We start from the raw sequence: 14,995 nt of genomic DNA, 5'->3' as shown, positions 1-14,995 counted from the left end.
AAAACCATGGAAAACTTAGAATTAGGGAAAATGTGCCAGATTATGCTTGTGCCACCCCAGCTATATGAGAAAGTATGGAAAAAACACACTAGTGATCCTCACCTTTCAGAAATCCTTTACTTTTATAGGGTGTGGCAACTAAGGGACTGGAATACACATTTGCTTGGAGTCTAATAGAATTGGCTTCATAGGAAAACCTCGCCCCTTCCAGCTCCTCCTCCTTTGAAGCAATCTGAGCCTCAAGTTCCTGTAAATAAATAAGATCTGCCTGGCAGGATTGTTATGAGGACTAACAGATAAGGTGAGTAATGTAAAACAGCTAGCAGAGGGTCTGCCATGTAGCTCAAGAAATCAGAGTTATTATGATGATGTTTGCTCTGTAAATTATCCATTTTCTTCTAAAATCTTCCTCTGAGTTATATCATGTAGAAATCATCACCTGTATTTGGCAGGTGAGGAAACTAGGGCTTCAGCAAATTCATACTGCAGATCCAGATTCACAAAGCTGCTTGGTGTCAGACTATCACACCACATCTCCTACCCTGAGTCACTGTATGGCATCCATTTGGAACTCCCATGCCCTTATCTTGCTGTTGAATCTAGACAGGTGTCCCTGACTCCCAACATCCTCACGAAAGAGAAGAGCTGCTAAGCCTTGCCCAGCTTGGAAACTCTTCAAAACCCTGTCACTACTGGAATTCTTTTTTTTTTTTTTTTTTTTTTTTTTTTTTTTGAGATTGAGTCCCATTCTGTCACCCAAAAAGGCTGGAGGGCAGTGTGCCACCATCTCGGCTCACTGCAACCTCCACCTCTTGGGTTCAAGTGATTCTCCTGCCTCAGCCTCCCAAGATGCTGGGATTATAGGCATTCACCAACATGCCTGGCTAATTTTTGTATTTTTAGTAGAGATGGGGTTTTGCTACTTTGGGCAGGCTGATCTTGAACTCCTGATCTCAAGTGATCCACCCACCTCAGCCTCCCAAAGTGCTGAGATTACAGGCAGGAGCCACTGTGCCCGGCACTACTGGAACATTCTTCCAGAGACTCATCTTCATGGTCTCTGTTGTTTTAATCTAATCACCTAGAAGCGAACCTGAGGAAGTGTAAGTTATTAAGTCACTTACCTGAGTAAGTTTAAGTTGCAACCATGTTGGTCCCATGATAAAGAACAAGTTACATGTGTGGGGTCTATCTGCATAATCAGACCTGTCCAAAGGAGAGTTCGGAGGCCCCGAAGTAGGTTCTGAGCTCTCCCCTCAGCCTCTACTTCCTACCAAATGCTGCTTTCACACCTCATGTAAAGCATGTAAATCCATCATAGGCCCTCTCCCAAATAGCATCTCAATTCCTATCCTAGTTTTATATGAAAGAGAAAAGAGACTTCTATCCTGGTTAGAAGAGTCCGTGCATCCTTGAGCCAGGGAGGTAGTACTTTCATGGGCTCCTCCTCACAACTTACCACTTAAGTGGTGATGTTCCCTGACCATCTATAATCCTTCTCCAGTTTGGAGAGTTAGCCCTAGGTTTAAAATTTGGAACAAGGCTGTTGACGATGCTACACATATATGCCTTCATCCCAAAGCAGTGGACCATGTATAACTAGAGTTAACATCACAGAGAACTAGCCTATGATATGTAAGTCATGCTACCCTTATCACACAGAGCTTTCTTTTGGAACAATGAAAACGGAAATCATTTGGGATCCCATATAAGCTGTCTTTGCATGGAGCTATCAAGCAATGACTTCAGCAAAATTAACTGGTTCACTTAAATAACAACAACAAAAAGCAGCACATAATATAACACCTAATTCCCCCCAGCCTCCAAACTTGGAGGCTGAATTATTAAAGCAAAACAAAATAAAACAAAACCTTTATTATCCTGAAATTCTATGTCCTTACCCTAAGTTAAGGATCAATGCACATTTTTTGTAAGGATCAGAGAGTAAATAGTTGAATCTTTGAAGGTCATAGTACCTCTGTCACAACAACTCAACTCTGCCACTATAAGAAAAAGCAGTCAGAGACAAAACATAAACAAATGAACTTGGCTGTGTTCCAATAAAACTTTATTTATAAACACTGAAATTTAAATTTCATATGCCTCACATATTACAAAATATTATTATTCTTTTGATGTTCTCCCAACCTTTTAAAAATGTAAAAAACATTATTTGCTCAGGGGCAATACAAAAACAGGCAGGGGGCTGGATTTGGCCCACAGGCTACAGTTTGCCAACCCCAGCTCAAAGTCAGCACATATATTCAGATGACTCCCTAGTAGGAATCACTAGCAGCTCAAAGATCAGCTTAACAGGGCTTCCTTTCTAGCTCCTAGTGTAGGACCTGCTTCCCAGAGGCCACTCCATGTCCACTTCTTCAAAGAGTGGTACAACTTATAAAAATAGATTCAGAAGGTGATTTCAGGATTAGATGCTGGTGTGTTGCTTACGAAATCTCATCCTCATCCATTCTGAGCCAAATTACTGATCACATATTTCTCATTCATACAAATAAGTAAATTCTGCAAGTTTATGCCACTAAACTTTTCCACACACATAGTAGGCAAGGTTTCTACATCTCACCCTCAGCTTTAGCCTTTGCTTACTCTCTGGTTGCAAAACAGCAGGAATTAAGGGTAATAAAGTTAACATTCTCATCCCATAGAGATCAGAGGATGTTCCTGTCATCTATCAAGTAATTGAGACTCAGTGATGATAGCTTTATTAATTCATTTCTGGAAAGTAACAGTGCTAGGCATAAATAAATGTAAGAAGGGTGGAGAAGTACCATATGAAGCAAGCTTCTAACAATTAAAAAGTTTTGAAGGGTATTCCCATCACAGTGTCATCATAAAGAGCACTGTGCATTGAATTTCAGCCCTTCTTCTTCCTCTCTGTCCCCTCCAATTGCTGAGGCATAAAAATGCTTACTTGGCAAATCACATATTCAAATAAGCAATTTTATTTCTTTCCCATAAAGTCCACAAAGAGCATCCAGCTTCTTGGGTGAAAATGACCAGCCTAAGAACTTCAGATATGAGCACCAAAGTCCACTGCACATTTCAGCTTTGAAATCATCCCGATGGTACAGATTCCAAAACATTTTTCTGGTGTGTTCCAATGGGGAGAAAGCTATATTTGGGAACAATCAGTGGCTTTAGGAAAAGTGGTACCTAATCAGGACAATGTATTCTCTTTTTAGGGCAGCGAATTTGGGTTTGAACTCCCAAAACTGTGGGTTGCTGCTTAAATCCTGGCAGTGAAGGTGATGGAGACAAAGGGTAACCATTTCTCAAGACAGCCCGCCCACACAAAAATACAACAACACACAAAGAACTGGCCAACTCAATGGCCAGAAACAAAGATACTCATTTTCACATCTTAAGAGACCCAACTCCAATGCAAAGCCTCATTTTCAGAGCCTGATTTGAACTGTTGCATTTTCTTGCGTGAATCTCAGAAGTTTCTGTATGTGTGGAGATTAAACCTTTGGTTTCACGACAGAGTATCCAGAAATCACTGCAAAGTTGTAATGGGGGAGGAGAGAGCACGACCTCTATGTTCTGGCAAAACAAACCAATTTCTAAAAGTTCCTTTGTCTTCCAACATGTTAAACTAAGGTGACCAATCGTCCCAGTTTGCTAGGAACTGGGGCAATTTCTGGATGCAGAATTTTCAGTCTTGAAACCAGGACAGATTTTTTGGGCAAACTGTGAGGAGTCAGTCACCCTAGAAAGTCTCTTCTAGCCCATTCTTTGGATTTTAAATGCAACAAAATCAGCCACAACACCCGGTATAAGGATGGACACAAGCCCTGTGCTAAAGAAATAATATGATTCCTAGTGGTTTTATTGAAAATAACTGCCCCAAAGCTAAAAAAAAAAAAAAAAACCTAATGGTAACAGAAATGCTATGGATTATCTTTGGGCTATAGAGAAGTTCATTCATTTGTGCCATTTTTGGCTGATCCACATATCTAGAGCCCAAATAAATGATCAAATGTCAGGGAGAGAGTGACAAAGATTATGATTAACACCTACAACCTAGAACCCCAAAACTCTGTCAACAAAAGGGCTTCTTCCAGAGCCATCCCCAAGTCCCAAAGATTTTCGAAGACAAAAACTTACTATACTAAGGCAGTCCTCTGCTATCACAGCTGAGTGCCACACACAAGAAGGGAGGTCACTGTAAGTCACTGTAACCCCCTAAGATATAAAATAAATTCAATGAAATATGAACTCATTCATTCCCAATCAATCGACACCACCAACCACCTGTCTAGCTACTTTGCACATCCATGTTTGACTTTTAGGAGGAAAATGACAACTAACCAAGTTGAGTCAATGTCCAATCTTAAAAGTCCGTGATGTGTTGGACAGAGATTCAGGCCAATCACTTGCCCCCTTTTTTGTTTTTCTACAGTTCCAGTTCTAATGCTCATCACTGGCTTTCACAATGATGATTTTTCAGCTCTGTGAGAGTCTCAGTTACTACAAAGACTGGGTTTCCTTAGTCAGGTGAGTAATTCATCTTAGGAAGATTTACAGTAGTAATGACTGAAATCAAAAGGAGATTTTAACAATTCTTGACTGTTCTGATTAACTCAAATTTTTTAATATCTCACTCCTAACTATGAAAACTAATGCAAACAAAGAAAAAAATACTAAAAAGTTTGTTATGGCTTAGCTCACCCAGACACTTGGCTGTTATACAATAAACAGGAACTTTCCAAAATTACAATTCTATAGCTATTTTTTGTCAGATATGCAGAAGATATGATAAAGAACTAGACATTATACCGAAATTATGGCAGAGGTGTTTCTTCTTGAGTCCCTAAATATTCCATCAAGGAGATTGGTAATTAACGAGTAGATAAGTACAGACGACACTTGAACAACACGGGCTTGAACTTCAAGAGTCCACTTACATGAAGATTTTCTTCTGCCTCTGCCACCCCTGAGATAACAAGACCAACCCTTCCTCTTCTTCCTCATCCTCACCCTACCCACCATGAAGACGATGAGGATGAAGACCTTTATGATGGTGCACTTCCACTTAATAAATAGCAAATCTATTTTTTCTTCTTTTTGATTTTCTTAAGATCGTTTTCTTTTCTCTAGCTTAATTCTGGAAAGAATACAGTATATAATACATATAATATATAAAATAAGTGTTAATCAACTGGTAATACTACCAGTAAGGCTTCCGGTCAACAGTAAGCTATTAGTAGTTAAGTTTTAGGGGAAGTCAAAAGTTACACACAGATTTAACTGTGCAGGGGTCTGAATCCCCAACCCCACGTTGTTCTAGAGTCAAGTATAATATATAAATAGACCCTAAGAAGTTGAGGATAAAATGGCAAAAACAGAGAAACAAACAAAAACAACCATAAGACAGGGCTTCCTACCTTCTTTTTGGAGTGGCTTCTTTCTTCCTCCTTCGTGGCTTTGCTATTTTTTCCAGCACGGGACACCTTCTGGTCCCCAGACTGCTTGATGGTGATCTTGATCTCAGGTGGACATATATAGTTCTCCAAATTCTTTGGGGGTTTCTTAGCCCGCTTTGTGGTCTGAATCTTTAGCTTCAGACTTCCCTCTGTGAAGTTTGCCTCCTTGATAGAAAATTCCTGCTCTTCCAAACCATCTCCTGCCACCCATTTCTCACTGTCCGCGTTGGAGTTGGAATCCACATCCCGCCCTGAGCCTAGTTCATCCTCCTCCTCTGGCTCCATGCGCTCTCCGCCCACCGGGATCCCCTTCCCAGGTCCTGGAGTGGAGAGCAAAGGTTCTCCTGCACAGCCAGGAGCAGCTGGGGGCTTGGCTGAGGAGACCGGCAGGAAGTCTGACTCGCCCCCTCTTTGCCGGGAGCTGCTTAAGGTTTCCCTGGACTCCATGACAATCTCTACAGTCTTCCGGAGTTCTCAGGAGGGGGAAGGGGAAAAGGGAAAAGGGAAAGGTGAGAAAAGAGGACACCCAAAATTCCAAGAACAAAGTGGTCCAGTTGCTAGGGTCAGATTCCCAGGGATGGAGACACGATGAGGTGTTCAGAAGAGATCAGATCTGCAACTGAGAAGCAAAGAGACAGTTAGGCATGGCAGAAGGGAAAATGACCCCCAAGGTTACTCAATCTAAGTTCTAGAGGCCCCCTTCCACTTATCTATGGCATCCGGAAAAAAGAAATGATGGAAAAACAGCTAACCAGAATAAGCACATCCCCAAATTGGATTTTACTAGAGCAGAGGGAAAAACACATTCACACACGCCTTCATAATGGATTGCTATTAATTTTATAGCTGTAGGCCCAAGAATAAAGATAAGAGGTGCGAGTTCTCCAGCCCGGTAGCAAGCGAGAGGTTTCTTTATACTGAAGCTTCAGCTGGCTGAGTCACTGTTAAAACCAATCATGACGAAAGGGAAGTCTGAAGTGTTGAGGCTCAGGTCTGCTGGAACTGTATTTGGTTGGCTTTTTGCACCGCTTCTCTGTCACATGTGAAGAACAGTTTGCAAAGCTGAGCACAACCCCCAGGCTGCCTGGGCCAAGCTCTCCACCCACTTGGAGGAGGGGCATTCAGCCTATCTCTTAACCATTTTACCTTTATCATTTTTCACTATGCATTATTTCAATTATGCAAAGACCTCTCTATTTCTTCAAGCAAATGCAAAGCTTAGGTGTGAGGCTCACAAAAAGAAAATAAAAAGAGTTCAGTGGCAAATCACTTATAACACTGTGATTAATGGAAAACAACTTCAACAAATGTTTCTACTGACACAAAAGAGAGAAATTTAATCATTATCAATTATTTAGATTAAAAATAGCCTTTCTAGACAGTTGTAATTCCCTTTCTGGTTTCTTAAATGAAGTAGTATTGTGTCTCCATAGCAGCAAAAGAGAAAAAGGGAGAGAAGGAGCGTTTTATAGGCCTGTGGAAGTGTCAGGAGTCCCCCCAGGATCTTCCTCTCTACCTTCCTCCAAGATGAGAAGAGAAAAATCAGTTAGGCTCTCTCCAAACTGTCACAGGATCAGCTAAACTCTCCTTCACCCTTCTTCACCCCACGTTCTATTATTCCCAATTTCATACTCATAATTTTCAAAGCCCAAAAGGAAGCCCAAATGCTCAGTCTCAGGAGAAAACCAAGAGCCCTGGGGCTGCAAACATCACATCCTCCCACCCTTAGGCTGTAGGCTGGATCACACTCAAGCCTTCTCAGCTGCTGAACACTTAAGTTTCCCAGCAGAAGACATGACTGTACATCTTAGGTTTCTACCTCTGAGCCCATCAATTTAAAGTGGCTGGCAAATGTGCCCACCAAAAAATGCCCAACAATGCCCGCAAAGACATATTCAGAATAACCAAGAACTGGAAGCCTGAAGACCAGACGTTTGTCTTCTGTCTCCAGAATCAGCACATTTTTAGCTGACGCCCTGTGAGGAAGCCAGCCAGGAAGGCAGCCCCGGCTCCAACATGGACCCTGCTCCCCAGAGAAGCCCAGGAGCATATTCAGCTACTGGAAAATGCTCAGCTTTGCAGAAAGACACATTTACAACTGCTTCCACTTCGGGGAAGATTCAACGAATACAGCTTTTCTGAAAAAGAAGAAGCTGCCCTAGTGAGAGCATGAGCATCTTCACTGACACTGTTGAGCCAAAACTGAAAACAGCCACCTGTGACCCATGCTACAAGATGGACAAAGTCTCCACTTTGGGAGGTGGGGAGAAGTTAGACCAAATGACACTTGATGTTTCTTTTACTGATAAGACTTTTTTGTCTCATCTAGATTTATCTGCCCAATAATACACATTATTTTTAAAAAGTTATACTCAAGTTGACTTTACGGAGGCCTCTCTTACTCGTGTCAGGCACCACCCCAGCTGTTGGAGACATCAATGTACCTTAGGAAATTTCCCCATTTGTCAAGCGGTAAGAATCCAGTAGGTCTTTCTCAGTGTGTATCCCAGATCCATGCAAATTGCAAGCCATGTTTTCTTATGGCAGTAATGTTCACAGTCTATTCCCTTTGGCAGGAATCTCCAACGACATTTTAATTCTCTAATACCTACCTATAAAATCTCCCCAGGTCAGGAGAAAAGACAAAGCATATACATACAAATTTCCTAAATGAAATCCATTTGGACCTTTGAACCAGAGTAGGGAAATGTATGTTACAGATTCTGTGATACAATAAAAGAAGGTGAACTCTAAACTTTAGATGAATTGATGGGCTTATACACTGAATATATTATTAATATTAAGAAAATATCTTCCATTAAAAAAGATTCACTTCAGAGTGAAATAAATGAAACAATCATTTCTTACATTTTACTACGTGTACAAGACAAAGTTCTGAAACTTAAAATTCAAGTCATAAAAGATCCACACAAAAAAAATTCAATACAAAAAATTTTTTTCTGTTCTCCTCAAATCAAAATACTAAGGAAAATACAATCTTTTTCCTCAAGGAAGTTACATTTTTGATGAGAGATTTGACAAATCACTCTAAAACAACACAGAACTTTATATGTACTGTAAGAAAGGACAGAATCAAAAGGAAGAAAGTTTTCTCCACTTGAGCAAGGTGTAGGTAGCTAGGAAACTACACAGAAAGGCTTTGAGGAGAGCAGAAGACAGATCTTTGATCTTGATGGGGGTTTCCTAGGTAGAGCAGGAAGAAGGAAGACATAGCAGAGAAAGGGAAGGCATGAGGCCACGTCCTGGGCAGGCGTGTGCAGGGTTATGCAGAAGAAACAGGGAACTGATGTTTGGCAAGGAAGTATGGTAGAAACTGGGAATGTGTGAGAGGTAAGGCTGGAAATAAAAGGTCATGGCAAAGTCATGAACTTCCTTGAATGTTGTGCTAACGAGTTTGGATTTTATCTTACGGGTAATGGGAAGCCATTTAAGGAACGGCAGTGGAGAAGGAATAATATCAAATCTATGCTTTAGGAAGATAATTCTGGTACATGGTGTGAGGGTTGGATTAAGGGAATCTGATGTTAGAGGCAGGGGGCCATAAGAAAGTTCAGCTGAAATTTCATTCACATTGCTTGAAGACCCAAACCAGGGCAATGTGAGTATGTCATAATAAATACTGTAGGTAAAACAGTAATGCAGTTTCAAATAGCCTTAATCTTTAGGAATTCATCTATTCCAGACTTTTCATACTGATCTCGCCTTAAAAGACCAAAGCAAATTAGCCACCAACTTGCAGTAACTACTCAAGTCAAACCAGTCTCCACAGCAATGTTATACATAGTTCTTTCTGTATTTTTTAAAATACACAGAATCTGTTCTTATATCCACTTCCTCTCATCCTTGCAATGCCGGGCATGCAATTGGTGTTCCCCGAATGTTTGTTGCATGAAGGAATGAATAAACAAATGAATAAAAAGATCCCAAGCCTTTCCATATTTCCAGGTCATGCCCAAGTCTTCAATTCTCCATGGCAACATTCTGTAAACTCCAGACCGTGGTGCTCACTCCTTGGCCGGACTGACATTGCACCCAGCTGTACAGTTCGCCACTAAATACCAGCCTTGTATTGTCTTCTAGCTGTTCTGGGCACATAAATCTTATTTCTCTAACATGATTGCAGCTCAGCCTCAGGTTGAGCCTAACTGTAGTTGTATAATGCTGACATTACCTATAGCATCCACTGCAGGACTGGGTGCTTGGAGGATTTCAAGTTTTTTCTGAATGAAAATGGCTTCGCCCTCTGACAGCTATTCAAAGTCGTGTAGTTCAAATTACTCCCACTGCAGCTCCACCCACCCAGGCAGCAGCCCCAGCCAAATTTGCTGCGTATCCTGAGGATTATAATCCAGCCCCTGGTGTCCATATGTGACCCTCATCTTAGACAAATAAAATAAAATAAGCTTTCAAAAGAAACAGCAAAGAAACCTAACCTGTCTGTTTACTTCATCAGCACACAAAGCTGTTGTTCTCCTTTAGCTTTCTTTCCAGCACGTACCTGCCTCACCAAATTCACAGTTCAATTTTTTGGTGAGTCTGGGTATCAACTGCGAGTCCTCTCGTGATTCAGCCCTGCCAAAATGCGCGTGTGAGCACACGCACAGGCTCACGCACTCAGAGTTGGGGAAGCCAAGGCAAGGTAAAAATGTTTTGCCTTGTCACATTCCAGCAGTCAGTGACTCCTCCTGAGGGGGCGGGCACACAATGGACACTCTGTACTTGGCTCAGGCCTTCAGTCCAACAAAAGTTAACCCTTCTATGACTGCCTGCGGGACTTGGGCAGGGGTGGCAGTGGGGGCTGGGAGTGGAGGAGGATTGGAAAGATAAAATTGCTTAGGAGATAACAGCCTTGTCGGCCCCAGGCAAACAAAAGGGCAAGGAAAAGAAATAGATGTATTTGGAAAGAATACTGAGATAGGAGTCCAAAACTTTGTCTTTATTCCTAGCTCTGCTGTTCACAGGCAGTCAGATGCTAGACAAGCCACTATGAGTCTTTTACCCACACTTTGTGGATCTCTTATGACCCACACTTGCCTTAGCAATGAATGGGTTGGGACCAAAGTCTGTTTCATACTCAACACTTTGTAATTTTGCCCTGCAGAGCCATAGACCTATGGGTACACTCCAAAATGAACAGCATGAACCTAAAGAATTATTTCTCTGAATGGCCACGGGAATCCTGCTTGGCTAGATGTGACTTATACCCAAATAAGTTCCAGAGTACATCCTCCCTCCCCTCCAAAACTGCTAGATAGAATACTTTTCCCAGTCTAAAATACATTCTCCAACTGGGAATTCTTACTTATTCTGAAGCCTGGTGGAAATGCAAGTTCTCGAGCTCCACTTACTGAATCAGGGCTCCAGAGCTGGGACCCAACACGCCAGCTTTTACCAAGCCCTCTCGGTGGTTCTGATGGCCTAGAGTCAGAACCAGTGCCTTAGACTGTGCCTGGTCTATATGATTGCCCCTGTCAAGTTGCTAGATCATAGGCATTATTATTGAGTACATGAGGGTATTTCTCCCTTACAGCAGTATTGTGAGTCTCTTGGGAACAGGCAGGACTTGTGTCGTATTCATCCACAAAATCCTAACACCTAGCACCATGGCCAACACATAATCAACACTCAAGAAATGCTGGATGGCTGAATTAACAAGTGAACAAAGCAACTCAAGCTGGGCTTCCCAGCATCATTTATTCACCTCCCTCTTCTGCTTTGCCCAGGTGCCATGCACATACAGGCCATTGTCATCCTGACTGTTGCTTTCCAAAAGGACAAGGTGGTAGAGATAGGGCCCTTAGTATATTCAACAGGAGTCAAAAGAAATGAATTCCTGGCCTAGTTCTGCCACTTAGGAGCCTTCATAAGCCTCTTTCAGCCTCAGTGTCTCATCAACAGAACAGAAAAAAAAAAAAAAAAAAAAAGATGGTTTCCCAGCCTACTTCACTAGCTTATTATTTTTACTTTTTAAAAAATTTTTACTGTATTTCTTCGTAGTAGAACTCCATGCTCCTTATTACAAAATAAACACATGAACAACACGTGCACCTCTCAGGTCTTAAAGGCAAACAATCCCAAACACAGGAAGAGTACTCGGCTTCATTCCCGAACTTTTGCAAAATTCCCCAAGCTCTTCATCCTCAGTCCTCCCTCGGCTCTGGACTCTGCAAATTCCCATACCACAAGGCATTTCTTTCATCTTCACACGTAAAACACACTGGGCTGACTAGATAATTCTCAGACTAGAACTTTTTGCCTCAAAATTTTGTAGCATGTCTTTCAGCATTTAAACTAATGAAGGGAAAACAGAGGCTGGCCTGGTTTGGTTTCCTCTGTAGGCAACTTGCTTTATGCGTTTATAATTGAAGACTTTCTTTTTCATTATGTTAGAATTTTATTAATGACAAAATGAGTGTAGTGTGGAGCTCTCTCCCTTTAATTTTCCTGGAACATAATGAGCCTTTTGGATCTGTAGATGCAGGTTCTTTCTAGTTCAGGAATGTTCCCTTCAATTATTCCTTTGGTAATTTCTTCCATTAAATGGTTCTGGCTTCTTTCGAAGTTTTTCCTGTAATTCTGAGTTTAGAGCTCTCATCTCTGTTCTCCATTTCTATCATTTTCTCTCTCACTGCTTTTCTTTCCTTCTTTTGCCTTGTGGGAGAGCATACCGCAATCTGTTCTCCATAATACCAATTTGATTCTATTTTCCATGCCCCCTTTGCCTTTATTGACTTCACTGTGGATTTTTTTTTAATTCTGCAATTGCACATTTTGTATCCCTGCAATCTTTCTTTACTTTACGCATCCACTTTTCAGCTGACTCTGATGTCTTTTCATCAGCATGCTCCGCCCTTGTTTCTTAATGCTCCTTTTCCATGGGTCATACTTCTTGTCAAAGATGCCAGGTAGCTTTCTGAAACTCTAATGTTGCTGTTGGATTAACTAATTTTCCTGATATTGTTCCTTTTACCTCGTTTTAAGTGTTTCTTCCACCTCAGGAGGCCTTGTGTTGGGTTCTGTTTCTTTGCTCACACTCTGATGAGGAGAGAGTCTGGCCTACAGAGGAAGTACTGGACTACCTTCTACCCATTGTGAAGCCAGTCACATCCTCCTCTTCGAGCTACTCCTCTCATCAGAGACCATATCAAGTTCCAGTGAACAGTAACCAGGGATGCAATGAAGCTAGTGCCTATGGGCTCATAAGAGCCCACTGTGTGCATCTCTCCCCAACTCCACATTCAGTGGCATTAAGTTGGTAGCTTAAAACGCAGCCATGGAGTGCAGTGGCACATGTCTGTAATCCCAGCACTTTGGGAGGCTGAAGCGGGCAGATCACCTGAGGTCAGGAGTTCGAGACCAGCCTGGCCAACATGGCTAAACCCCATCTCTACTAAAAACACAAAAATTAGTCGGGCGTGGTGGTATGCACCTGTAATCCCAGCTACTCAGGAGGCTGAGGCAGAAGAATCACTTGAACCCGGGAGGCTCAGGTTGCAGAGAGCCGAGATCGCACCACTGCACTCCAGCCTGGGCAAGGGAGCTCAGCCATGGTGGGAGTGTTTACACCATAAGAACGAGCAAACTTTACAAGTCAGTGCTTTTAAAAAATCTGGAAAACAGGGTGTTAAGCATATACTAGAACACCACTGAGAGTAAACATCCATCTACTATTGTTTTGCTGAACTGAGAAGAGTCTTTTCTGTTGGATTCACAAAAACAGCTGAACAGCTAAACTTCACAATATGCTCTATGACAAAGACTCCATGCTCACCTCAGAACTTTACTTGAAGCAACATCTCTGCCCAGAAGTCAATGCCCTTCTTCCACTCCTCCCAGAACTCCCCTTCCCACTCTTGCCCATTTGTCTTCTGAGAGCTATAGTCTTTGAGAATATGCATAATGATGTCAGGGAGGGTAGTCTTTAGCTGGTTTTGTTCAAGCTGCCCATACAGTAGACTTGATGACTGCCTGCTTTTCTGGTTGACAGAAACTGATTAAGAAAGCAAATGGTGTAAAAAGATGGAGTGTGATCCTACTTAATTACAGATGAGGAAGAAATTGTATTTTCAACCTAGACTCATTGGCCTATAGTTATAAGAATCTCTTGTCAGGTTCTGGCAAGAGACTGACTGTCTGACTTTGGCTTTGGGAGTGGTTGATTATTCATCCTTCTTTATGTCTTCTAAGGTATTTTGGTGGGGAGTCACAAGTGACTTCATGGGACTTTGCATGCACCTGGAATCTTCCTCTTGCTCCCCTGGAGTTAGCACTTCTTCATTACTCAGGCTGAGGTTAAATGCCTCTTCCCTGAGCATCGCAAACCAGATCATAACTCCCCATTTTGTGCCTTTGTAGGCCAGAACTTGTCTTTCCTAACATTAATTATATAATTAAATATTTGTGCCATTCTTGGTTTCAAACTCTGCCTTCTCGACTAGATGATAAGCCCTTGAAGGTAAGACCTGTGCCTATTTGGCTCACCATGGTCACCCCCAGGGCTTGGCACAGTTTCTAATACAGAGAGACACTCCAAATTACTCATTCGGTGGATGTTGAATGAGAGGCCAGACAGACACCACTTGACTCAGATGCCTATAACTGGGTAATCTTTCCGGAATTCCTTCCTGCTGTAGAAACACCCAGAGTAAATGCTCCACAACACTGGTAAATCTAGCAGGTGACCCAACTCTTACCTAGCTCTCAATCGGCAAGAGCAAGGGCAGCTCTACACCATGGTTCTCTGACCCTGAAGTTACATCACCTGTCTATAGCAAAGGACAAAGCTCCTACTCAGTGGTGTTTTTATACTCTGCACTTGTGTGGTATGTTCCTGATCACATTTTACCTCTTCCAAGCAGCATCTCCAGACTACTTCACCTACCACATGCTCTAGCAGCATCTCGTAAGCTGCAGATCTCCCAAGTCCCACTGATGGGCATTACTGTATATGATTCCCTGATAGGTCCTCTGGTTAGCTGGCCCTTTCTCCTTTCTTTACTTGGTTAACTCTTGTTATCCTGCAAGAATTGGGTCAGATTTCACCTCCTTCATGGAGACTGGCTGGACCCTCCTTTTCTACCTCTTCCTGCATACACATGTGCACAGACACACACACACACACGGTCTTGCTCTCACTTCCCTGGTCATTCTGCTATCACAAAGCATTTGGCAAGCTCTGTTTCAACATTTTAATTACCTGCCTCTCTCTCCCACTAGACCACAAGCTCCATGAGGACAAGGGCTATATTTTAAATGGGTCTCTGCACAGCTCCAAGCATAGAGAACACTGGGAGTAACTGTCCAACAGTAAGTGTTCAAGCCATGTTTCTCCTTAAAAAGAAGAATGGAAGCAGTTCTGACTTGATGACATAGGTTTAGATTTCTTAGCCTCCCTTTTCCACTTAGTAATTGTGTTCTTAGGAAACATTTTTAATCTTTTCAAGTCTCATTTGGAAATGGGGTAATAATCCTACCTCAAGGATTGTTTCAAGAAATAAAGATTAAATGAGATAATAATTATGAAAGAA

General features: G+C 42.0%; 1 protein-coding gene across 2 annotated transcripts in view; it reads right to left on the bottom strand.

Annotated features, from left to right (window-relative positions):
• SETBP1 (SET binding protein 1) overlaps positions 1-14,995 on the bottom strand; it is a 387,462-nt gene that overhangs the window by 360,437 nt on the left and 12,030 nt on the right. For both annotated transcript variants that reach the window (XM_031003701.3, XM_055368701.2), the window contains exon 2: positions 5,409-6,066. In XM_031003701.3, the coding sequence (XP_030859561.2) occupies positions 5,409-5,894 (486 nt within the window). In that variant the 5' untranslated portion in view covers positions 5,895-6,066. The remainder of the gene's footprint in view (positions 1-5,408; positions 6,067-14,995) is intronic.

This window comes from Gorilla gorilla, chromosome 17, assembly GCF_029281585.2.
Source record: "Gorilla gorilla gorilla isolate KB3781 chromosome 17, NHGRI_mGorGor1-v2.1_pri, whole genome shotgun sequence".
Lineage (NCBI taxonomy): Eukaryota > Metazoa > Chordata > Mammalia > Primates > Hominidae > Gorilla > Gorilla gorilla.
The sequence above is the reverse complement of the archived record's forward strand: the minus strand, read 5'-3'. Positions and strand labels throughout refer to the sequence as shown.